General features: G+C 37.6%; 1 protein-coding gene across 1 annotated transcript; it reads left to right on the forward strand.

The window, feature by feature from the left end:
* Nucleotides 1-21,238: 21,238 nt before the first annotated feature.
* On the forward strand, nucleotides 21,239-22,576 carry LOC129892924 (uncharacterized). The gene is made up of 2 exons (XM_055968438.1): nucleotides 21,239-21,402; nucleotides 22,066-22,576. The coding sequence occupies exons 1-2, from the start codon at nucleotides 21,239-21,241 to the stop codon at nucleotides 22,574-22,576; spliced, it is 675 nt and encodes a 224-aa protein (XP_055824413.1).
* The last annotated feature ends 2,822 nt before the right edge of the window (nucleotides 22,577-25,398 follow it).

A 25,398-nucleotide genomic window follows, 5' to 3' on the forward strand; every position in this document is an offset into this window, starting at 1 on the left:
TATAAATCTATGTCTATTGCTTAGTATAAGGGAAATTAACTGAGGTTTCGTGATTAGGCCCTCGGGCATGGGCTATAGGCAGAAAAATGAGTATCTTTAGTGATCAATTTTGATTTGACTTGGGTAAGGAAGCACTGCCTGATGAATTAGGAGTAGGTACTGGTCTCATCATTCTGTAATGTGTTATATGTACTTCATAACTGCTTCAATTGTATATATATTGGTAAGAAGACGAGAAAGCATGAAATAAACTATATTAGCTGACATTTTAATGTGATTATGCGCAAAGGATCCATGTTGGGTAATTGTGGTCATTCATGTTTACTTGTTGTAATTCTGATTATAGATTGATTGTGCTTGTTGGGATCGGGTTTCATGTTCTGACTCATAATTAGATCGAATTTCACGTTCTGATACATTACTAGTTTAGGTGTCATATTTTGACATATAATTGGATCGAGTGTCGCATTCCGACACACAGATTATTTGAGTTTGGTTCCCATGAGAGGACCAAGTGTGTGTGCTGATAGTCCACTTAGAGGGCTAGTTGATATCTATTATTTTGTAGAATAGAGAGATTACTTATTTTGAGGCTGAGAGGGTAAGATTTCTATAAATAACCCTACTGGTCTCGTGATTGGTTCGAGTTAAGGAATAAGAGTAAGGATAGACTTATCTGGGTACGGCCGTAAACTTCTTGTGTGACTAGATAGTAGTGTCCAAGATATTCTATGGAGTTCGGACATAATTATAGAGGTGGAGTTGTCAGTTTAGGGTTCAACTACTTAGATTTCAACCAAGAGGTAGTAGTTGTTGGATTTGGCAAGTGAGAGTCAGAACTAGCCGGAAGGTGCGAGTGTAGAGGAACTGGTTCCTGAATTGACAGAAAGTATCTGGTCTAGAATGTTCAGTAAAGCCTTGTTGATTAGCGGGGACTGGTTAACAACAGTGTGATGTCATATATTCTGGTGGTGTGTATGGCTAGTCCTCTTGTCATTTCCTATATATTTTATGATGGGTATCAGGTTAACCAATGATGTCGATCAGTACGTGTTGTTTGTACTAATGCTACTCTTGATATGCCGCTTGGCATAGTCTGGTTGCAGGGTTAGTGATGTTTCTTAGGTGAAGACAAGGACGATTCTTCATCAGCTTCTATTCTTCCTTTCGTATGGTGGGAGCTGTGTCATTAATTATTTATATATTGCATCTTAGAAGCACTTGTACCAATTTTAGACTAGTATCCTTAAGGGGTGTTAGATGTTTTCCGTATTGCACTTCAAATTTTGTAAACTTGTATAAAGTATTTTTATAACTCTTTGCTAATTTTTGTTCTCTATTAAACTTCTACATGTTGTTTGCATTTAGCAGGGGGGAGGGGGGTTAAGGGTTCTCCTACTTAGGTGTAGGATAGGTGTCTGTACGACCCATTGTGTTGGGTTGTGACATCTATCGATCGTCTTGTCTCCTCGTAGATCAAATTTTAGAAATTCCAATTTTAAGACTTGAGTTCACAAGTGAAATCTACGGTTCGTAAACTAAATTACGGACCGTAAATGACCCTCGTAGAAACTGTCCGTCAGCTTTTCATTCAGGGTCCTTTTTCAATTTTTCTGCTCTTTCTAAGACCTAGCCACAACGTTTAGGCATTCTAATAAGGGTTTATCACGTTCAAAACTTAGTTTCTTTCATAGTTTCATACGCTCTTAACTTATACTAACTCAAAAACTACCGTAAGCAAAGCAAAAGCTAGGGTTTCGAAGCAAGTTTTTCCTTCTAAGTTCCATTCTCTCAGGTATGTTAGGCTTCAATGAGAGTATCTCTTCACTCTCATATGCCTAAAGTATTTTGATTCCAAGAATTTTGCAAAACTGTTAGAAGTCAAGCTAGAGTTTTTATATGAACTATGATCTTCCCCATAAGTTTATGTATTCTTTAATTTATTTCAATTTGTAAAACCTTATTGTACTAAATTATCATGATTTTATGGTCATTTAAACCCTTATAGCTTTTAAGCATAGTTTTTTTTCATGATATGACACTTGAACCTCAATACAGGTTGTTTTAGTTATAACTTCTAAGCTTAGTTTCACACATGACTCAGATAATTTTCATATTTATCAGCATTAATATGTATGTATATTATTTTGGGAGGACTATTTAGCACCGAGAGGACACGATTTAGAAAACTCAAGTCCTATAACTATGTGCTACCATAGGACTTGAGTACACCGCTAGTTGGTCAACTCTTTTAGCCTTTTGATGCTCAAATAGTGGATCCACATAGATAGATAAGTTCTATACTCTGGCAAGGTACACAATATTACTTCCAACTCAGATTATAAGTTGGGCATCATGAGCTTACATGGTGTATGTCGGTTATAATAAACTCTCCAAATTATATGCACCTTTTACGCTAGAAGTTGTAAGCATATTTACAAAACAATATTTTCACAATATATATTCTCACTTTATGCTATAGTTTGACTTTCATTTTGGATCATCTTTATTCATACATGTTTAACAATTTCTATGACAAAAGTCAATTATTTTTGCTCTATAAAAGTGTAATAAACAACTTTATTGAAAACTAACCAGCTAAATCTCTTTAACTTCAAAATATACAATCATCTCCATACATTAACTAGAGGGAGGGAAAAAGCTTAAAAAGAATATAATGTGAAGAGGAAAATGATAGTATATATAAATTTGCTTAATTTGTTATTCCGTGAAAATTTCACTTTCAAAACATAATAGTCTACGATCAAACAAACACATATATATGAGAAAACACCTCAAGTTCTTGATTAAAAACAATATTATGGAGGAATGAACATTCCTCTGCAGTAAATCTCTCTCCTTGCTGCATAGTCAAATAAAACATCAGAGGTTGTAAGATTTTCTTGCTGAAAGTGATATAGTTTTGAGTTTCATTATTTCATTATCTTATACAACAACAATATAATATTCTATTTAACAAATATAGGACATTTATGTTCTACAAAAATGTAAGAACAGCTAAATTAAAAATTAACATGCCAAACTATTTGGGAATTCCTTTCATCTCAAAATATAAAAGCATCTCTATTAATATATTGGGGAGGAAAAGTGGGTAAAATAATCACATAGCGGAGAGAAAAATAATAGTGTGTACAAACTTTCTCAATTCTCTTTTAATTCTTTAAATATATATACTCAAAATATAATGTCCATTGACTGTTAAGTATAGGTTTTTTTATATTGAATGGTTTTAATGACTGACTTGAACGAGGTTTCAAATACTGCGGGAATTAAGCATTAGTTATATATAAGCCAAGCACAATACTACTGAAAAGGAGTTTGATAAGCTAAAGGAGTCCAAGTCTAAAGAAGTCAGGTGAGTGTCATCTTTAGGAAGTTCACTATGAGAAGGATTGGCTTTTTGGCGTCCAAGTCTGTTTCCCACAAGGAAACAATTATGGCAAACTAGGGCATGAAGAAAGCATATAAAAGATGCAAAAAGTGTTATTCAGAGGACACGTTTGTGCAATTCAAAAGCGTCCTAGCAACAAAGGCAAGAAGCAGAGTTCGTGATAGTGATCAAGTTATGTTTATAGTGTTAGATTTTAACATTTGGAATAGGAGCAATTACTGATTGGTAATATCTTATATTCATTAGTGAGGTTTGTATCATGATGTGGGTTTGACTTCTTGGAGAATTTCTAGATCATTTTTGAGTTCATCTATTCAGTTGAGGTATTTTAGTGAGTCCTTAGATTGCTTATAAGTTCTAAATCTGAAATATTGCTCTTCAAGGTTTAGTGAAGATTGGTGGTTGAAATTCTACTAATGTAGGTCGTGATTTTTCACTCCGTTGAGCAAGGGGTTTTCCATGATAAAAATCATGTTATTGATTATTATTTGTTGCATCATTTAGGATCAGGTTCTAAATAGGTGTAGTGAGTGTAAGTAGTTTTTTCAACTGGTATCAGAGCAGATCTTTCCAATCAAAGAATAACTCCTTGAAAAGGACCTATGGCTGCCTCACATGTAGGATATAGAAAAACAATATATAAGATATATGTATCGGAGGAACTCACTCTTTGATATCTCAAACACAACACAAGTACATATGATTTCTATATCTCTTTGTTGTTATACAACTTCTACTCTGCTTATGCTTATTACAATCTCAAAACATACATACCAATTGATAACAATACAATTACACAACTGCTTAATTATTTTTCTCATTTTCAATGGTCGGCAACCACCTTCACCGACGTTCATGCATTCTTCAATATCAACTGCACTGTCTTTTCTTCCGTGTATGGTTTCTTCAATGGTCGGCCATTCATAAACTGTACTTATTGCTGCTACTTATTTTCACGTGCTTCAATTGAATGGGAACAATTTACTTTTCAACATTCCCCCCCTAAGCTTGTTCCTCCTCAACCTCTTACTCCAAGTTGTTTCTTCAAATTCTGGAACACTTCAGCGTTTCGATGCTTTTGTGAAAATATCTGCAACTTGATTGCTTGAACTTACATAGACAAGCTTAACTCTTTGTTCTTGATGGATTCCCTATGAAGTGGAATCGTGTGTCAATATGTTTTGACCTTTCATGATGAACTAGATTCTTTACCAAGGCTATTGCTGATTTGTTGTCCACATAAATCTCCATTGGATCTTCAGGTTGTAGCTTAAGTTCTCCCAATAATCTTCTCAGCCAAATTGCGTGACATACACAAGTGGTTGCAGCTATATATTTTGTTTCACATATGGATAATGCTATAATTGACTGCTTCTTTGAGGACCATGTGAAAGTAGTATCTCCAAAGTAGAAAACAAATCCAGTTGTGCTTTTTCGATCATTGCAGAATCTTGCCCAATCACTGTCACTATAACTATTGAGCTTCATGTCCATCCTAGAAGGATAGAATAATCTATTATAAATAGTTCCTTTTATGTATCTAAGGATTCTCTTTGCTGCCTTAAGATGTGAGGTCTTTGGAATCCCCATGTACCTACTTATAAAACCAACTCCGAAGAGAATATCAGGCCGAGTGCATGTTAAATATCTCAAACATCCAATAAGACTTTTGTAGTATGTTGGATTGATCAAAGTTCCTTCTCCTTCTTTTATCATTCTTAATCCACACTCCACTGGTGTGTTAATTGGTTGACAATCTTCCATTGAGAACTTTTTCAGAATCTTCTTTGCTTATTTCTCCAGTGAGATGCATATTCCTTCTAGTATTTGTTGCACCTCGATCCCAAGGAAATAATCCATCAGGCCTAAATCAATCATTTCAAACTCTTGCTCTATTGATTTCTTAAATTCTTAAATCATTGTGGGATTGTTACATGTGAATACCAAATCATTCACGTATAGACAGACTATCAACACATCTCCATTTGAATTTGTCTTCAAATATAGAGCATGCTCATATGGACACTTCACAAAGCCTTCACGGACGAAGTACTCATCAATTCTGGAATTCCACGCTCTTGGAGCTTGCTTGAGTCCATATAGAACTTTCTTCAACTTGTATACTTTTTCTTCTTCTCCAGGGACTTCAAAACCTTGTGGTTATTCAACATAGACCTCCTCCTTGAGATATCCATTAAGGAATGCCGACTTAACATCCATTTGGTACATCTTCCACCTTTTTTATGCTGCTAATGAAATGATTAATCTAACAGTTTCAATTCAAGCAACAGGAGCAAATACCTCTTCATAGTCAACTCCATAGTTTTGTTTGTATCCTTTCATGACTAGTCTCACTTTGTGCCGTTCAATTTCTCCTTTTACATTTATTTTCATCTTGTATACCCACTTGACTCCAATCGCCTTGTGTCCTTCAGTGAGTGTTGTTAGCTTCTAGGTTTCATTTTATTTGGATCATTCTTTGACTGCTCTTCTCCCCCTAAAAAAAGAGATACAGAATTTCTTCCACCTTCTTTATAGGAGTAGTGAAAAGGTCTAGATTTAGTTGGTTGTTAACCAACGGAAAGTATGGGATCAAAAAAGGAAGAATTTCTTTTCTCAAAAAAATCTCTTTCTTTTTTCCAAGCACATAGATTGATTTTTGAATAAGTAAAATTCATTTGGTTGTTAGGGAGATTCTAAGGATGTCGAATGGAGAACTAACAGGGGTTGGGCCCAAAATCCCCTCCCGATCCCCGTCGCGGCCTTAGATTCATTAGTGATTTTATGGTATATCTACGGTATTGATGCCTTGCCAGTAGAAAGAAATCTAGAGTCCCTATCCTATCGGCTAGAGTTAAGCTTCGAATGCAACTGTTCGTCGCTTCTGGCCGCCTTATTTAGTCACCTAAGATCAAAGTCAACACCGGCAAAGATCTCTTGATTTCTCATGGCTGGGACGGCTTGGAAGCAAGCTACCTCTTGCTTATCTCACCCGCCCCCCAAAAAAAAAGTTGACTAAAGGAATTGACCTAAGCATAGCTCTCTCTCTCTCAAATACAAATGTCAAGAAAGGGATTCCTTGGATAAGTGGAAAAATGCTCAAAAAATCCTTCATTTCTCCTACAAAAAAAAGTATTTGTTAGAGAAACCTGCCTTAACATAAAGGGAAGGACCGCAAGATGGTTACTGCTTATGTCTGAATTCGACATCTCTATCAGTAAAATCCCAAAAATGGGAAGGTAGCTAAGAGGGTATTTGTAGTCAGAGATTGGTTACCTTTGGCTACAAACACCCAGACTGGTTCTCAACCACAGCAAAATGAGATGCGAAAGCGATTCTTCATAGGGCAATTTTCACTTCTTATGGACCCAAACCTGGGTGATTTATCCATGACTAGGATGACAACAAAGACACAATGCATAGGAGTAGATCTCCACAAAGAACAAGAATACCTTTAATGAAAACAAGTCAATTTTTGGATGAAAGGAAACCCCTTTATAAAAATAAAAATAAATTAATTAAATTTAAGTTCTTTCTTTGGTCTAATTATCGATTAGAAGATTTAGCTTGTATGAATTATTATTTGTTTGATAGCTTTTGGTGTCATATGATTCACCTCTGAATAATGAGTAGATAGTTCGATCTTTTTTATTTTGATCTTTTTAGTAAATTGATAGGGGGATTGTTTATCCTCTCCTGCGCTTGTTTTGTATTGAGGTATACCGAAGAAATTCGTAAAAGTAGGTAACAGAAGGGGAGGGATTGCTATTTTGGACTGCATAAATCTTATCGATCTTCCAGCCCAAAGGAGGATAATCTCTTGTGGCAGCTCAATCCTCGTGGTAAGAATTATGCCAATTCTACCTAAACATCTCTTCAGGTGATCAAGAGGGCTCCCTTTTTAAGTAGATGAGATTAGGATGAATGGTATTATCTCAACGCTTCTTTTCTCTGGCTTGCTCTTTCAAATCTAATTTTGGCTTGCAGTAATGTAATTGGTATTTCATCTCCTAAATTCTTTTTTTTCTATGAAAGCAAGAGGTGGAAAATTTCGTTCAAAATTTTGCCTTATTCCATGAGATCTAGAACCCCTTCTTACGATATATCAGATAGAGTAGGATCAGTCACGTAATACATACCAACCCTTCTTGTTCAAATAGTTCAAGAGTGATTTTTTTAGCTCAAAAATTCGTGCAACCATGAAAAGTCAGTAATAAAGAATATGTGCTCCTTTATCCTACTATGGTTCGATACGATATGGTTTGATTGGTCCAGCCTTTAGAAACTAACTATCTTCTCTTCCTGTCGTTAGTTAGCGCTTAATCAATCTGTTGCTTCTTTTCTAATCTCATCACCATAACGTGATCTATCTAAGGTATAGAGCTATAAGCGCGGTGGGGGTGACAGAGGACATGCTCATACAGTTCATAGAAGGATATGAAAAAGTACTTATTTATTGGGAACTTTCACTCCTCTAAGGTATTCGCGCTTGGATGGCGGCTCATGATCAGCCTCATGAAAACCTTATATTCCTTGCAAGTATGATATTTCCACCCACAGTCATTATAGTAGTTCCTTCTGATCTTAGAAAAAGCATAAAATAATTGGTTGCTATGAATGTAAGAAAGGGAACTAAATAACGAATGATAAGAATCGTGGGTTTCCCTAGATCTTATTTCAGTATCGGTACGACCACAAAATCATCCAACATCAAATTATATAAGACCTTAGTGATCAACCAGTGTGTGGGATCCCAAATTCCATAATAGAATAATTAATTCTATTTTGGTCATTATCCATAGAGGAATCCTTCCAGTAGTATTGGCTATTTACCCCGACTACCGATGAGCTCCAGCTACCAAAGTCTTCGATAAGAAAGAGGCGTCTAAGTAAACAGAAGTGAGATCTTCCTATTAATACTAGCACTAGTGAGACTATCTCTCGAGTAAAGGCAATTACACTAGATCTTGACAATGGCAAGTGACCCATACTAGTGGAATAAATGCAATACAACTATACCACCTGTTGATAAAGGGAAGACAATATACCAAGCTTGTCCCAGCAACCAGGTTTGTTCCTCTAGGCAGCAACCTTACGCACATCTCAAAAAGACTTTGGTGCCTTTCTTATGCTTTGAAACCTATTTGGATGGCGCGAGATATGATACGCGTTGCTTTCTTATTGCGTGAAAGTGCTATGAATAAAAAAAAAGGTTGGATTTTTGTCATGCTCCTTTTTTCAGTTATAGGGCAGAGAGAAGGAGACAATTGAAACTTTTAGAATCGAGTTTACACACTTTCCTCCTCTTTCAATGGGAAATAAGATCTTGTTGCATATACGTAGGAAAGGACTCCATGCGGTGTAAGAAAGACTTGACTTAGGAATGCCAACTTCCTTAGCTTATCCCTTTACGACCGCATTGCACACTTTGTTCATCCAAGCTAGGCAGAGCTAGGTTCAAGATAAAGAGGGAGAGCCCTTTCATTTCTTTGATGAATAATGAGGAGATGAATTCTTAAATATCCGCGAATGGAAAAGAGTTACTTTAGGCAAGAACCAAAAACCCACGAACCTAATAGTTGGATCCATGAGGAGATAGGAGAAAGTCATTCATTCCGATCATTGAGCCCGAATTGAGGATTGATTGATCTAAGCCAAAGACTTGATTATATATAGGAGAAAGTCATTCTCATACCCTGATACTGCTTTGTGGAAACCTAGAACAAAAGAAAGTCTCTTTAGAATGGCTCTGTCCTAGCTAGACTGAGTCATAACTACTTATTATAGAAGACTCAGGCACTCTTCACTATACTTCTCATAGTTTTTCTCTATGGCATGAATTTTGTCCTCCATCGCCTTCTTTCATATTGTTTCCTTAGTTGGTTCTTCAAAGATCATTGGGTCCATTTCCTGCAAAGAGATACATGTTGACAAATTCTTCATCATCCTTGACATTGACTAGTTGAGTGGTGTTGTAAATATCTTGAATTCCTCTTGTCCTCCTCACTGGACTGTCTGATTCATCTCTTTGACTTTTAATTATTGTGGATCGTGCTTCCTCTTCCACCACTTGCTTGTCTTTCTTTTGATCTTCTTCAATAATTATTTTCTTCTGTTGTTCGTCACCATTCCAAGTTCATATCTTCTTGTCGTCAAAGTGTACATCCCTTGACATTATTGTTTTGCGAGTCTCAAGATTGTAGAGCTTGTATCCACTTGAGTTTTTACCATAACCCAATAAAATACACTTATGGATTTTGTCTTCAAGCTTTGTTAGCTTCTCTTCTTATATTCTTGCATATGCTATACTTCCAAAAAATTTGAGATGGTCTACTCTCGGCTTACGTCGACTCCATGCTTCTTCTGGTGTCACATTTCCAATTCCCTTTGTTTGAAACCTATTCAAGAGGTAAATTAAAGTAGCCACCGCATCTCCCCAAAATTCTTTTGAGACATTCTTCTCTTTCAGCATGCAACGAACCATATTGAGTATGGTTCTATTTTTCCTCTCAGACACACTATTTTGTTGAGGTGTCTGCAGCATAGTGAATTGATGCATGATTCCATGATCTTTGCAGAACTTTTGAAACTCCAATGAGGTATATTCTCTACCTTGATCGGTCTACAAGCATTTCAATTTACAGCCGCTTTGTTTCTCCACTTTACTCTTGAATTCTTTAAACTTTGTAAAAACTTCACTCCTTTCCTTCAGCATGTAGACCTAAGTTTTTCCACTATAATCATCAATAAAACTTGGAAAATACCTGTTACCACCATTGGATTCAGGCTTGATGGGTCCATAAACATCTGAGTGTACAAGATCCAGATGTTGTCTTGTAACTCCTGATCAATTTTCTTTGTTGCTTTCCAATAACACATACTTCACATAATCTACTAGATTCAATTTTTGGCAAAACTGTCACCATGTTGTTTCTCTTCAACAACTTTAATGCTTCAAAATTTAGATGGCCATAACGATGACGCCATAGGGTAAATATCTCTAATGCAGTTACTTTGAAATAATTCTTCTCGTTGATATTTATCTTTAGCGGAAACATTCTATTCTTGGTCATATGCACTCGAATGATAAGCCTGCTATTCTTGTCTCGAATGTTAAGCATCAAATTCTTCAAATTTATGTCAAAGCCTTTCTACAATAGTTGACCGCCACTCAAGATATTGCTCATCATATCTGGCACATAGAATATATCCGAGATGCATATTCTTCTATTATTTTCAAGTTGAAAGATGATGTTACATTTCCTTCAATTGGTCATTGAGAAGAATCTCTAAATGTTATACTTCCAAGATTTCTTTCTTCAAGTTCAGAAAAGAATTCTTTCCTTCCACACATATGATTGGATGCTCTTCTATCTAAGATCCATGTAATTGACTGTAATGGTTCTTCATTTTTGTATGCCATCAGCGATAAATTTCCTTCATTTTCTTCTTGTGTGACCGTATTCACCTTTTCTTCTTCAGGTTTAGGATTATGACAACACTTAGAAGAGTAATGGTTGTATCCTTTGCAAGAGTAATATTGACTTTACTTTTATCATTCCCGCCATTCTCTGGATGGTACTAGCACTCGGAAGTATAATGTCCATAGCATTTGCAACAATGACACTGGACTTGGCGTTTATCTTGCCTTCCTCTAGTATTTCTTCCACATCCACGGCCTCCACTGTTACTGCAACCACGGCCTCTACCGCGATCTTGTTGCCTGTCATTCGTGTCATTATTTCTTTTATCATTCTGATTGAAATCTTGATTGCCTCGTCCTCTTCCTCGTTAGGCAAAATATCTTTCTCTTTGACCATCACCTCGGGTTAATCTATCATTCTTCAATGTTGAGCTGCTTGGAGTGCTTGTTCTAAGGAAATTTCATCTACCCTTCTCTATAGCCTTTGTTCATAGGCTTGCAAAGATCCCATGAGCTCTTCTACCGTCATTTGCTCCAAATCTTTTGATTCTTCTATGGTAACTTCTACAAGATCATACTTTGAATCTAGCAATCACAATATTTTTTCTATGACTCAAACATCACTAACCTCTTCTCCACTTCTTATCATTTGATGAGTAATTGAAATTACCTTGGAGAAGTAGTCTGAGATAGATTCTAAAGTTCCTTAATGTAATGCTTCGAATTGAGCTCGCAATGTTTGTAGGCGCATCTTCTTCACTTTGGATGCTCATTCGTATGTTTTCTTCAATATCTCCCAAGCCTCTCTGATGTCCTTGCGGAGAGATTAATTCAAAGCTTGATACATCCATTCCTTGATAGATTGTAAATAGAGCTTTTTCTCTCCCTTTTTCATCTCTCGTAATTCCTCTTCATTCTTTTATATCTTTCACAATAAAACAAAACTCACCACCTTTCAATAAAACAAATGGACCCACCAAGCACTACTTCCTACTTTTTCATGTGAAATCTACAAAATCACTCCCTATTTTTCACTTCTTTATAAGAAATAAAGTAATAAAATAAAATTCTTAAAATAACACACCTTCTCTTTGTCTTGTAATTTAATGCCACTTGTAGCATATACACCTTTGCTGTCTGTTGCTGTAACACCCCTCAAAAAATTTCCCTAGAATTCTAACCCTTCTTGTATATGGGTAGGGTCGAAATCGAGTATTGAGGATCGTATGCATGAGTTGAGATGAGTCTTTGAGAATTTGAGCAGCGTTAGAGGTGAGGTGGGTCATGAAGGACCCCTAGGATCAAATTAAATCCAAAAGATTCGTCGTGGCTAAGTTTGGGTAGGAGTTCACTTAAAGGGTCGACTTCTAATGACCATATCTTTTGAAAGACGATAATCTCGGTGGCCCAAGACCCGTCAAATTAAAGTTCGTTGAGTCTTCTTTCCAACGCCACCAAGAACGTAAATTTTGGAGTTCGGAGTCAAAAGATATGACGACCCTAAGATGAACTAGCACGACAGGAATTTCATTCTTAGCTTGGGCTGCAACTGCTGGGGAAATGGCCCTGGCGCTGTAAGGGCGCGATGCGCCACTATCGCGCCAGAAATATGCCTCAGTAGTTTGGTCCTTGGCGCGACGCGCCACAAAAAGTTGTGCAGGGTTTTTCAGGCCAAATTCCCAGAACCCAGAAAATTTGGCCTTGGCGCTGTAAGGGCGCGACGCGCCACTATCGCGCCAGAAACATGCCTCAGTAGTTTGGTCTCTGGCACGACGCGCCACTACGAGGTGTGCAGATTTTAGGCATATTCAGCCTGGCGCTGCAATGGCGCGACGCGCCACTATCGCGCCAGGTGCATTTTTGCCTATTTTTCAGAACTTTTGAGGAGGGGCAATTTGGGAATTGCCCCAAATTATATATGTATCACCCTATACTATTTTGGGATCATTTCTTCAGCCCCCACTCTCTCTCTAAAAGCCCTAGAAACCTCTTTTCTCTCTCTCTCTTCTTCTTCCTCTCCAAATCGTTCTCCAACAAGAAGAGTTCCAAGAGCTTCAAGATTTGAGTTTCCCATTGAAGACCCAACCACAAGGTTTTCTTCAAGTCTTCACTAAGGTATGTAAGGCTATCTAAAACATGGGTTGAGTCCACCCATGTTCCCTACTCTTGCTTTGAGGTTAGATATCTATGAAAAATGTAGTTTCTTAGTATGGTTCATGTTTGAATGAGCTTTGTCCCCTATTTATTTAATGCCATATGTGTTGATGTTGTTGAGCTAAGAAGTTCCTAAAATCCTTCATGTTAGTATGAGTTGATGGTGATGACTTGTTGTTACGTCTTGTTGATCTCTTTAGCCATGTGATTATGTTGCTTAAGTCAATTTCCTTAAATGTGCTATTCTACTTGAATGGTTGAGTTGAAGTCATAGAGTTGTGCCGAATCTTGAGAAGATGTCATAAATTTTTATGTGAATGAGGCTTGATTGAGTTGATTTGAGGATAGAATTGACGAGTGGACAAGGTCCTAAATGAGACTTGCCATTATGACTTAATTGAGTTGAAATGAGAACCGAGTTGATGAGGTGGCAATGTTCCACATGAAACTAGCCGTGAGGGCTTGTTTGAGATGATTGGAGGGAGTCTTATGAGCATGGAGTCATGGGAGGAGTATCGAGCACCGAAGAGGACGAGAGTATAGTCCATACTCAAACCCCAGAAACTACGCTGCCAATGTAGGTAGGGATGGAACCATTAAAGTCGGATGCTTCACATGGGATCGAACCGTTAAAGTCGGATATTTCCCATTTTTATTGTCCTGAAATGATAGGACTTGACTAATCGATGGTATCCATGATTAGGGAGGCATTCATGCCCTGGCAAGGTATGAACGGACGTGGCAACAACGTCTGATTGTTGTACTATCACCGGCTCATAGGTGATGGTTGTCGGATAAGAGAAACTCCCATTTAGGTCTTGATAGTGCTCCGAGTAAGTTGAGTCGAGTGGCTTATGAGTTAGTCCTGTCTAAACTATTCTTGTTGGACTTAGGACAGTTGAGTGAGTTGTTATGTATATAAATATGAGTTAAGATCCTGAGTTGATATTGATGCTTTCTTGATGTTGTTTCCTCCGGCCATTTTACATACTCGTACATTCCATGTACTGGCGCCATTTGGCCTGCATTGTTTTATGATGCAACGACAGGTACTAGAGATCATCAACCGGCGCTCCATTGAAGATTCACTTACACTCTCAGCTAGTTGGTGAGTCCTCCTAGTTTCTGGAGGATGTTGAGTTCCTTGTATAGCTTTGTTGTTGTTGCTTCCTTTATCTTGATTGTTGGTAGCCATGGGCTTGTCATTGGCACCTTCTAGACTTTGATAGAGGCTTCATAGACTGGAGTGTGGGGAGGTTGAACGGTTAATTCGAGGAGTCTTATTATATTTGTTGTTGAGTTGATGAATGCTTGGCCTTTGGCCCTCATATTGCAAATAGTATTTCATTAATTGAGTTTCCGCTAAGAGAATGAATGTGTGATTAGACCAGGTGGTTCGCTCGGAGGTCAGAAATGGCCTTCGGGTGCCGGTTACATCTAGGGTACCCTCCCGGGGCGTGACAGTTGCACTGCACTGCTCGTTACTTCACCGCACTTGTTTCTTGCTCTATTTTATTTCTGAGCCTTCCAAAAGCAGGGATGGCTATTTGCGTCTCTCAAAATTCTGGTGTTTCTCTTATGGAAGCCAAGACTTGTATGATGTCTATGGTTTGTCACTCAAATTTGTATCTAACTCCCTCTTAATTCTTCTTTTTCACCTCAATCTCAAATAGAGCACTCTTGCTCTCTGACTCAATTTTTCCTCACTAATCTTTCAAGAAGATCACTCCAGCTTTCTCTGGCTCTGATACCACATGTAGAATATAGAAAAAAATATGTAAGATATACATACTAGAGGAACTCACTCTTTTATATGTCAAACAAAATACCAGTACATATGATTTATATATCTCTCTGTTGTTATACAACTTTTACTCTGCTTATGCTTATAACAATCTCAAAACATACATCTCTATTTATAACAATACAATCACATATGTGCTTAGTTATTTTTCAATCGGTGGTTCTTATTTTCAATGGTCGGCAACCACCTTCACCGATGTTCATGCATTCTTCAATATCAGTCACACCATCTTATCTTACGTGTATGATTTCTTCAATGGTCGACCATTCACAAACTGTACTTATTGCTGCTACTTATTTTTCATGTGCTTCAATTGAATGGGAACATGTTTCCTTTTCAACATCACCTACATCTCAGGAAGGTGTTTCACAAACACGACCCCCACTCTTTAATGGATAATACTATGGGTTGTGGAAAAACAAAAAGATGGACTTCATTGTTGGAGAAATCACGATCTACAGAACTTAGTGTTGGATGGTCCCATCATTCCAACTAAGCTTGAACTAATGGAACTACTCGTGTTCCTAAAGGAAAACTTGAACTGACTGTGTAAGATAAAATTACGGGAAAAAACAATGCCAAGGCAAAAAAGATACTGATTTGCGGCATTGACCTTCATGAATAAAATAAGATCTCTTAGTGATCTACTGCTAAAGAAATTTGGGATACTCTCCAAACTGCTCACGAGCATATAAGCTAAGTGAAAAAAATCAAAGATAGACATGCTAAACAGAAATTATGAATAATAATTATTCAGAATGAAAGGTAAGACTATCAAAAGATGCACATCAGGTTCACATTTATCATTAACGAGATGTACTCCCTAGGTGAATCGGTTCCTAGTGGCAAAGCGGTAAGGGAACTTCACAGTGTGCTACTAAATTTATGAGAAAGCAAGGTTGAAACAATCATGGAGGCATGAGATCTGAATATTCTAACTATGGATGAAATGAATTGAAACCTGCTAACATATAAGCTTAAGAAGAATCGAGAAAGTGAAATGGCAAGTGACAAAAAGGAAAAGAATTTGATCCTGAAAGCAACTGGAAAAATTGACTATGAAGAAGAGAACATGGTACTAATGACCAGAAGGTTTTCAAAAGATGTTCAGGAAAGGTCAAAATATTCAGAATCAGATAATGATGAAGCATTAGAGAGACTACGGACAATACTTTAGCAAGTTGAACAAAACAAAAGGCTCTAGAAGACCAAGTTAAGCAATTAACTGTGAAACTTCAAAATGCAACTGAAAAGAACAAAATTATACACTTTAGATGGCTAAGTTGTAACCTGAAACATTGCTTTTGAGAGTTTAATGAAGGTTGGTGGTTGAAATCCTATTAGTATAGGTCGTAAGTTTTTACTACCTTGAACAAGAGATTTTTTATGATAAGATTCATGTTTTTACTGATTAATGTTTGTTGCATCATTTAGGATCAGGTTCTAAATAGGTATGGGGTCTAAGTAGTTTTTTCATTGACTAAACATAGATATTCAAAAACTACCTCAAGTCCCGAATCTAGGGGAAAATAATGGTGTTGTAACAATGTTTCTTATGTAGTAACCCGCAATAATTTGTCAACTGGAGATCACTTCCTCTCTCTAAAACATCTCTCTAGCAAAAGGCTCCTCATAAGGGTATTTTAAGCATAAAACAAAAATGGGGTGGGACCCACCTCTCGATGTTGAAAAATTTTGCTCAAAAGATGAAATTATAGATACCGTCGATACGAACATAATAAAAGTTACCACATTATCAGATTCCATCTACAGCTCCTCAAATCTCCAAAATACTGAAGTGATCACTATTCATGTTTCGTCTGAGGAGCTGCTGAAAGCTGAAAAAATTATAGCTTTGAAAAATTGTGGGTTGCTTCAAGTTACAAGGAACATAGGAGATGAATCTTCATCTCATATACTTCCTACAGTTCAAAAATTGAACGAAACCACCATCCAAAATGCGAGAAATACAGAGGCGCATTCAAACAAAATCGCTGCCACTGCACCGCCATTGTGCCTTCAAATTCGAGGAGAATCCGGTAAGGTTTGAGGCATCTCACCCACTGGGGTTTGTTCGCAAGGTCCTAGAGCAACTATTGGAATAAGATTCACCAGAGAAACCATCGCCGGCGAAGAAATTGTCAGCAGCGCTGGAGCTCCGACATCTCAAATTGAACAAAACCAATGCCAAAGTGTTCATCATGATGAGGAGAATCTTCCAGGCATCAAGTGCCATCTCGAATCATCACCAAGAGCTTCGAATTTCTCTTGGAACTCTGATAACAATCTTTGGAGCTCCGGCGAACCAATTGATGCACAACCAATGCCAACAGGTTCATAACAATGTGGAGAAGCTTCCTAGCCATAGGGCATGTCTCGAATCTTCACCAAATAGTTCAAATTTGAAAAGTCGTCAAGGCGACTGTCAAGGTGGAGTCGCTGGAGCTTCGGTGAACCAATTGCAGCAAAACCTATACCAAAAGGACCACATTAGTGATACACATCCAACAAACTATACAGGTTGCCTCGAATCTTCCCCAAGTAGTTCAAATTCGAAAAGTCTCTAAGGTGATCAGTAGGGGGAAGAGCACTGTCATCATGTAGATGATGTAGTGGTTTTTCCAATCTCTCAGGGGCAACCTTAGAAACATGGAATTGTGGTTCAACATCAAAGAACTCAAATAAATATGACAAATGATAGACATAATAATGATCATAATGACCAGGAGATAATTGCAAGAGGAAATGATCACAGAGTTCAGCAAATCAGAACTACTGCACAAGGATCACCAGGTAAGTGTCCTAACTCTAATAATCATAATGTTCATGATCGAATTACTTATTCTAGTCTCCAAAGTCAACTGTAATCTAATGCATTTGAGCAAGCCACTATCTTAGATTCTGTTATGCAACCTAATATTCTTGATCCTAGTCCTATATATGAGGTTCAGATTGGAACAGGGAACAATGACAATTTAAAAAATAAAAATAAGGAGGATAATATGTTTTAAGAATGGAAAAAATGAGTAGGATCCTATTGTCATAGCTGAGTCAAGTGATAAAACTAAGGAAAAAGGAAAGAGCCAACTACAACAAGGTGGTGTGAGTAGCCAACAATCCAAAGAATCTGCAGTAAACTAACAACCTGACCACAAACCTTACATTCCTAACTCTAATCCTTTGAAAGTTTCTAACAATTTTGAGGTTTTCAATCCTAACAATCATAAAAGAGATCCAACCAGCCATCCACCAAGTAGGAATAATCCTAGCCCCAAAACACCAACGAAATAAGAGCTCCTAATCCAAATACTCCTAATCAACCAAATCATGTTGTGACCCATACTCTTGTGACTAGATTGAGAGTCCAAGAGGCTGTGCAAAATGCTCCTATAGATATATGTCCTATTATAATCACTACAAAACAAGGCTACCCTACAGTTGTGTTCACTGAGGAAGATTTCATGGTTAATCTAGCAGTTAGGTGTAAATACACCCTTATTGGGAAGTTTACACAAATTATGCCAAAAATAGAAATAATTAGAAAGGAATTCATTTTCCAAACTTAACTCAAAGAAAGGGTGAAACTGACTCATTTCAACTCTAGACATTTATATATTGACTTAGACAATGAGTTTGATCATTCAACAGTGTGGTCAAAAGGAAAAATGTTCATCCAAGGTCAACTTATGAGATTACAACTTTGGACCCCCACATTTACACTAGAAGAGGAAACTCTTTTGGTCCCTATATGGGAAATACTACCAGAATTACCCTGACACTGTTATTGTATGGAAGTGGTCACACCTCTAATATCTCCAATTGGAAAAGTGTTATTCTTGGATTTGTCTACCTACAAAAAAACTAGGGTAGTGTAGATAAAGTCAAGATTCAAATAGACCTTACCAAGCAAAGACCCCAACATGTTTGGATGGGTTTTGATAAAGTTGATAATGGCAAAGGTAGGTGGAAACCAATTTAGTATGAAGGGGTGCCTGAATATTATCAGCAATGCAAGCATCAGGGTCACACCCTCAATATCTGTACAGTGAAGAAAAGAAAGGAAGAAAACAGGAAAAAGAAAAATCAAGAAGAAGCTGCAGTAACCAAGGATAAAGGCCAAGAACATTCACAACCTGCCAAGCTACAAGTGCAGAACAACCCTTCAGCATCTACTGCTCCACCTCAGCCACAAAATACTAATGCTAACAATAAAGAAAATGGTTGCCAAATCAAAAGAAGAAAGCAAAATAAGGGACATAACAATGTCTAGCAGAACAATGGTACCATAATCACAAGAGCACAAGCCAAAGGAAAATATGTGTCAGTGCAGCAGAACAATACTGGCTCGGGTAAGATTTCTACTTCTAATGTTATTTCTAACACTTATGTTGATCTTGCTCCACAAGATTATCCCACTAACCCAAATGCAGGAACACAAAATGCTCAAAAAGGTAATGTTATCTCTGAAGCCTAGAGACAACCCCTCATATCCCATAGAAATGCAGCTACTAGCCCCCAATATCCAAAGAATCAAGGAGCTCATGATAATGAGATCAGCATACCTGCTATTGATCCAACTACCAATGTGGAAGCCAATGAACTCAATGTTGCAAGCCCAGGTATTGACTCAATTCTCCCACACCCCCATGGCTCCCCCATTACTTTTAATGTATTGAATGTATTACCTGCTGACGCTGCTGAGGTAGTTAATGGAGGTGAGGATAGGGGAATTCAGGAGATCCATACTAACTTGCAGGAAGGGGATACCAGGAGGAGGGAATCTGATTTGGTTGACCATAGGAAGGACTCTAGAGCCCCTACAACAACTTTTCAAGTTACTCCAAGTTTCATTCAATAAACAGATATTCAATAGGTTCTTGAGAACAACTTACAGGTTAAGGTGCCTGATAAGGGGGGTGTTGAGCCTACAAATAGTACTGAACAAAATCAAGGTGCAACACCTCAGATATTGAACAATAAATTCACTTTATCCTTGAGTAAAAACAAAAGGGATGCACTAAAGAAAAATTAGAAAAAGACAATGCAATCTTAGCCTGAAAATCAGCCAAAAGTGAATTATGGTCTGGTTGAAAACCAAGCAGGGATTCAAGTACCTTCTATAGAGCTTTGTTCAGATGACTTTGAGGATGAATACAGAGTTATTGATTATGTGACCCCTCTATAAATTCAAGATACATCTAAGGAGAGGTATGTGCTTAGCAAAGAAGACATCTAAGAGGACTTGACTGATGAATATATGGTCACTCATTCTGAAGATGAGGAAAATCCTGACCAATGCGCGGAAACACAACAAAAAGACCAATTGGAAGCCTTTAAATCCACCATGGCAGCTGTATTGCAGAATGCAATTAAGCAGGTCAATGAGAAGAATGATCCATCCTCAAGAAGTAAACAAGCAAAGAAGAAGAATAAGCAAACCAAGACATTGCGTGCAATTTGGTGGACCAAGATGAGCAGCAAATAACTTCTGATATTAGACATGTGGGTTGTCCTAACACCTACCTCATAAGAATTGTCTATGCAAAGTGCAAATATTATATGAGAAGGGAGTTATGGGACAAGATGCTTTAATTTTCTAGTATGGAGAAACCTTGGTGCACCATTGGAAACTTCAATATGATTATATATGTTGAAGAAAAGATGGAGGGGCAACCATATAATATGAACAAGAGCTTTGAGTTTATTAGTGTGATAGAAGCCCGTGGCCTCTCTGATCTGGGGTTTTGTGGGTAGAAATTCACATGGTCTAACAATAGAGACAAAGATGCTAGAATTTGCAAGAGACTAGACAGGGTCATGGTTAATGATTCTTGGTTAGAAGTCATGCCTGTGACTACTGTCAATCATCTGGCCTCTACAGGTTCTGACCATTGCCCCTTATTGCTGGAAGGCATTGAAAGACAGGGTAATGCTATCAAGTAGTTCATATTCTTACACTGCTGGGTAGATAATGTAAACTTCCTTAGCATTGTGAAATCATGCTGGGGTAAATCTGTGGAGGGAAATCCAATGAGAACCTTCCATCAAAAGCTGAAAAGAGTTTCTAATACTCTTAGAAAAAGAATTTGAAGAATAGGTGAGACAAGCTGAAGAGGATATAATCAGTGAAAATTCTGAAGAAAACAAGTCCAAGCTAAATCAGATCAATGCTCAATACATCAGGTATTTAAAGATGGAAAAGTCTATCTTAAAACTAAAAACTCAACTACATTGGTTCAAATATGGGGATGCCAATACCAACTACTTTCATGCTATTATCATAGGGAGAAGAAGAAATCTATTCATCCATCAGATTAATGATGAACAAGGCAATCCCATTCAGGGTGATGACAATACTGCAAGGGCAGCCTCTGCACACTTTGAAAAAAGTTTCACTGGTGAAGAAAGATAGATCAAGGAAGATATTCTTAAATGTATTCCCAAGATGGTTACAGAAGAGAAGAATGAGTGGTTACAATCCTTACCTACTATGGATGAGTTGAAAAAAGTAGTTTTCTCTATGAGTCCTACCTCAGCTGCAGGGCCAGATGGAATGAGTGGAAAATTCTTCCAATCACGTTGGGATATCATCTGTGATGACCTCTTGAGGTTAGTCCAATACTTTTTCAATGGACATGGTATTCCTAAGTTTATTTCTCATACATGCTTAGTTCTACTTTCTAAGAATGAGCATCCTAACAGCTTTTCAGAATACAGACCTATTTCACTCAGCAACTTCACTAACAAGATCATTTCTAAGCTGCTAAGTCTCAAAATTACCCCAATTCTGCCTTAGCTCATCTCAGACAACCAATCTGGTTTTGTTAAAGGTAGGAGTATTTCTGAAAACATAATGTTAGCTCAAGAAATCATCCACAATATTAAGAGACCAAAGGCTGGGGATAATGTAGCGATCAAGCTGGATATGGCCAAGGCATATGATAGAGTCTCTTGGTCATTCATTTGTATGGTTATGAGGAGAATGGGGTTTGGAGAAGTATTGATTGATATGGTCTGGAGGATTATGTAAAATAATTGGTACTCAGTCATCATTAATGGTGCAAGACATGGTTTCTTCCACTTTATAAGAGGTCTCAAGAAAGCAGATCCCCTATCCCTTACATTATTCATTATTAGAGCTGAAGTTTTGTCTAGACTTCTTAACAATCTTCAAATCCATTATCTATATACTGGGTTCCAAATGAAAAGAAGAGGCCCTCAAGTAAACCACTTGAGTTTTGCAGATGATTTGATCATCTTCACATCTACCAGCAACTTCTCTCTCACACTGATTACCAAAACTCTTCAGTTGTATAAAGCTACTTCAGGACAGTTTATCAATAAAGATAAAAGTCAGTCCATGATTCCCCTGAATACTCCCTCTGATATTGTGGATAGGGTCAGTAAGATTACAGGCTATAATTGCACTAATGGCCCTATTACTTACCTGGGATGTCCACTCTATATTGGAGGCCAGAGGATCATTTATTTTACTAGTATAGTTTCTAAGGTAATAAGCAGAATCAGGGGCTGGCAGACTAAGGTGCTGAGCTATGGAGGTAGAGTTACCTTGGTAAAATCAGTACTGCAATCCATTCCTATACATCTGTTGTCTGCTATCAGTCCTACTAAGACCACAATAAACCAGATCAAAAGGCTCATTGCTAACTTCTTTTGGGGATGGGACACTGAAAGAAGAAAATACCACTACGCCTCCTGGGATACTCTGAGTTATCCTTATAAGGAAGGTGTTATTGGTGTAAAAAAGTTAGAGGACGTGTGATTATCATTTCAATATAAGCAGTGGTGAACTTTCATATCAAAGAAGACACTATGAGGTGAATTCCTTAAAGCAAAGTACTGCCAAAGAGCTAATCCAGTGATCAAAAAGTGGACCACAGGGCAGTCCCTCATGTGGAAGCACATGATGATCAACAAAAACGATATAGAGCCTCATATTCAATGGTGGATTAAGTCCGGAACTTGCAGTTTTTGGTGGGATAATTGGCTTGGAATTGGCCCCTTAGCTTACCACAAGGACTGTCTCCCTAGATTGAATAACACTACAATATCAAATTTTATAGAGAATGGAGGCTGGAATGAAGAGAAAGTAAGACACCATGCCCCTCCTCATCTTGTAAGCAAAATTCTCAGCACTCCCCTCAGCTACAATCCTAATATGCAGGATCAAGCCTACTGGAAGCCTAATTCTCATGGAAATTTTACATGTGCATCAGCTTGGGAGTTAGTAAGAAAGAAAAAGACAAGATCCTTCACCAACAGCAACATTTGGCACAATAACATTCCTTTCAAGGTGTGACACCCCGGAATTTTTTTCGCTAAGATTCGAACATTTCTTCACGTGAGTATAGACTCAGACCGGAGGACTTGAAATTTTTCACATGAGTTAGGATGAATTCCTAAGAAATTAAAGAGCGTTAGAGGTGATGTAGGGTCATGAAGGACCCCTAAGACCAAATAAATCCAAAAGGTTCATCGTGGCTAAGTTTGATGAGGAGTTTGCATGAGGGGTTGACTTCTAACGACCCTATCTTTTGATATATGATGATCTGGGTAGCCCACGACCTATTAAATTAATGGTTGTCGAGTCTTCTTTCCAACGCCACCAAAAATGTAAATTTTGGAGTTTGGAGTCGAAAGGTATGGCGATCCTAAGATGAACTAGCACAGTAGAGATTTCTAGGCCGGGGTTGCAATTGCTGGAAAACTGGGCTTGGTGCCGCAGTGGCGCGACGCGCCACTATCGCACCAGAAACATGCCTCAGTAGTTTGCGCTCTGGCGCGGTGCGCCACTAAAAGGTGTGCAGGGTTTTTCAAGCCAATTTCCAGAACCCAGAAAATATTGGCCTTGGCGCTGTAAGGGCGCGACGCGCCACTATCGCTCCAAGAATGTGCCTCAGTAGTTTGGTCCTTGGCGCGGTGCGCCACTACGAGGTGTGCAGGTTTTAGGCGTAATCAGCCTGGCACTGCAAGGGTGCGACGCGCCACTATCGCGCCAGGTGTATTTTTGCCTATTTTTCAGAACTTTTAAGAAGGGGCAATTTGGGAATTATCCCAAATTATATATGTATCAGCCCTAACACATTTTGAGATCATTTTCAATCCCTCACTCTCTCTCTAAAAGCCCTAGGAGCTTCTCTCTCTCTCTTCTTCTTCTTCTCCATTTCCAACAAGAAAAGTTCCAAGAGCTTCAAGGTTTGAGTTCTCCATTGAAGATTCAACCACAAGGTTCTCTTCAAGTCTTCACTAAGGTATGTAAGGCTAACCTAAAATATGGATTTAGTTCTTTCATATGCCCATAGATGTGTTGTATAGGAGTTGTGAAAGAGTTGAACCTTCTAAGAAGGTTTTCTTGAAAGTTTTCCTAACTATAGAATGTTTTTAAGTACTATTAGTTGATTGATGTTTTAATGAGTTGAGTTACTAAATAGTTATCTTTTATATTGTTGATTTCAAATGTATCTTTGTATATAGATTTATAGGTATTGACGATATTCTTGAGTTGAGTTTTGTTGAGAGTATGGATTCATGTTTCATTCACATGAACCCAAGATGAGATTTCCTTGGTCATAATTTGTCTTGAGTTGAGGTGGATGGTTTTGTGTATATATGTATTGATTGGAATAAAAAGAATGAATTAGATAGTTAAGAATGTCCTTTTGATTCTATAAAATGAACATAGGACAAAAAAATAAGGATTTTGGAATAAATGTTTGATGATGATGTAAACGATAATATATGATGACGATGTGATGATAATGTTTGATGATGATGAAAATGATAATATATGATGATGATGTGATGATGATGTTTTGATGACGATGTGAGGGATGACGTGAATAGTGCTTATGTAATATATGTAGAATGATTGATGAAGAGGTATATTGATGAGGATGTTATGTGATGAAGTAGATTGGAGTCTAATGTGATTTTGTGGTATATGATGTGCATAATTTGAGTTGATTGGAGTCTTAGGAATATTTTAAAAATAAATTATCTTTTGAGGAGGAGCTTTAAATAAAGTATTTGTGAACCTTTTTGCATAACCTATTTATACACTATTTTGAGTCTAAAGAATTATTAGTTTCATCTTTGATTTAGAAAGGAGTTTAAGTATGAGTTGAGTATAAAGAGCCTTTAAATGAGTTGAGTATTTTTACATTAAAGTATCTATTTTAAGTTTGAGTTGAGGAGTTGAAATTATATTTTTATGTACATAATATTTTCTGCAATCATTGAGTTGAGATTGTATAAATTTTTAAAGAGAAGAGTTTGATGATTTGAGATGAGTCGATTTGAAAGAAGGTCCAATTAGACTTGTCATTATGAGTTAATTGAGTTGAAATGAGAACAGAGTTGATGAGGTGGCAATGTTCCACATGAAACTAGCCGTGAGGGCTTGTTTGAGATGATTGGAGGAGTTTTATGAGCATGGAGTCATGGGAGGAGTATCGAGCACCGAATTGGGCAAGAGTATAGTCCTTACTCGAACCCAATACCTGTGTTGCCAAACGTAGGGAGGATTGAACCGTTAAGTCAGATGCTTCCCCGAGAGTTTTGTCCTAACATTATAGGACCTGGTTG

Source organism: Solanum dulcamara, chromosome 6 (genome assembly GCF_947179165.1).
Source record: "Solanum dulcamara chromosome 6, daSolDulc1.2, whole genome shotgun sequence".
Taxonomy (NCBI): Eukaryota; Viridiplantae; Streptophyta; class Magnoliopsida; order Solanales; family Solanaceae; genus Solanum; species Solanum dulcamara.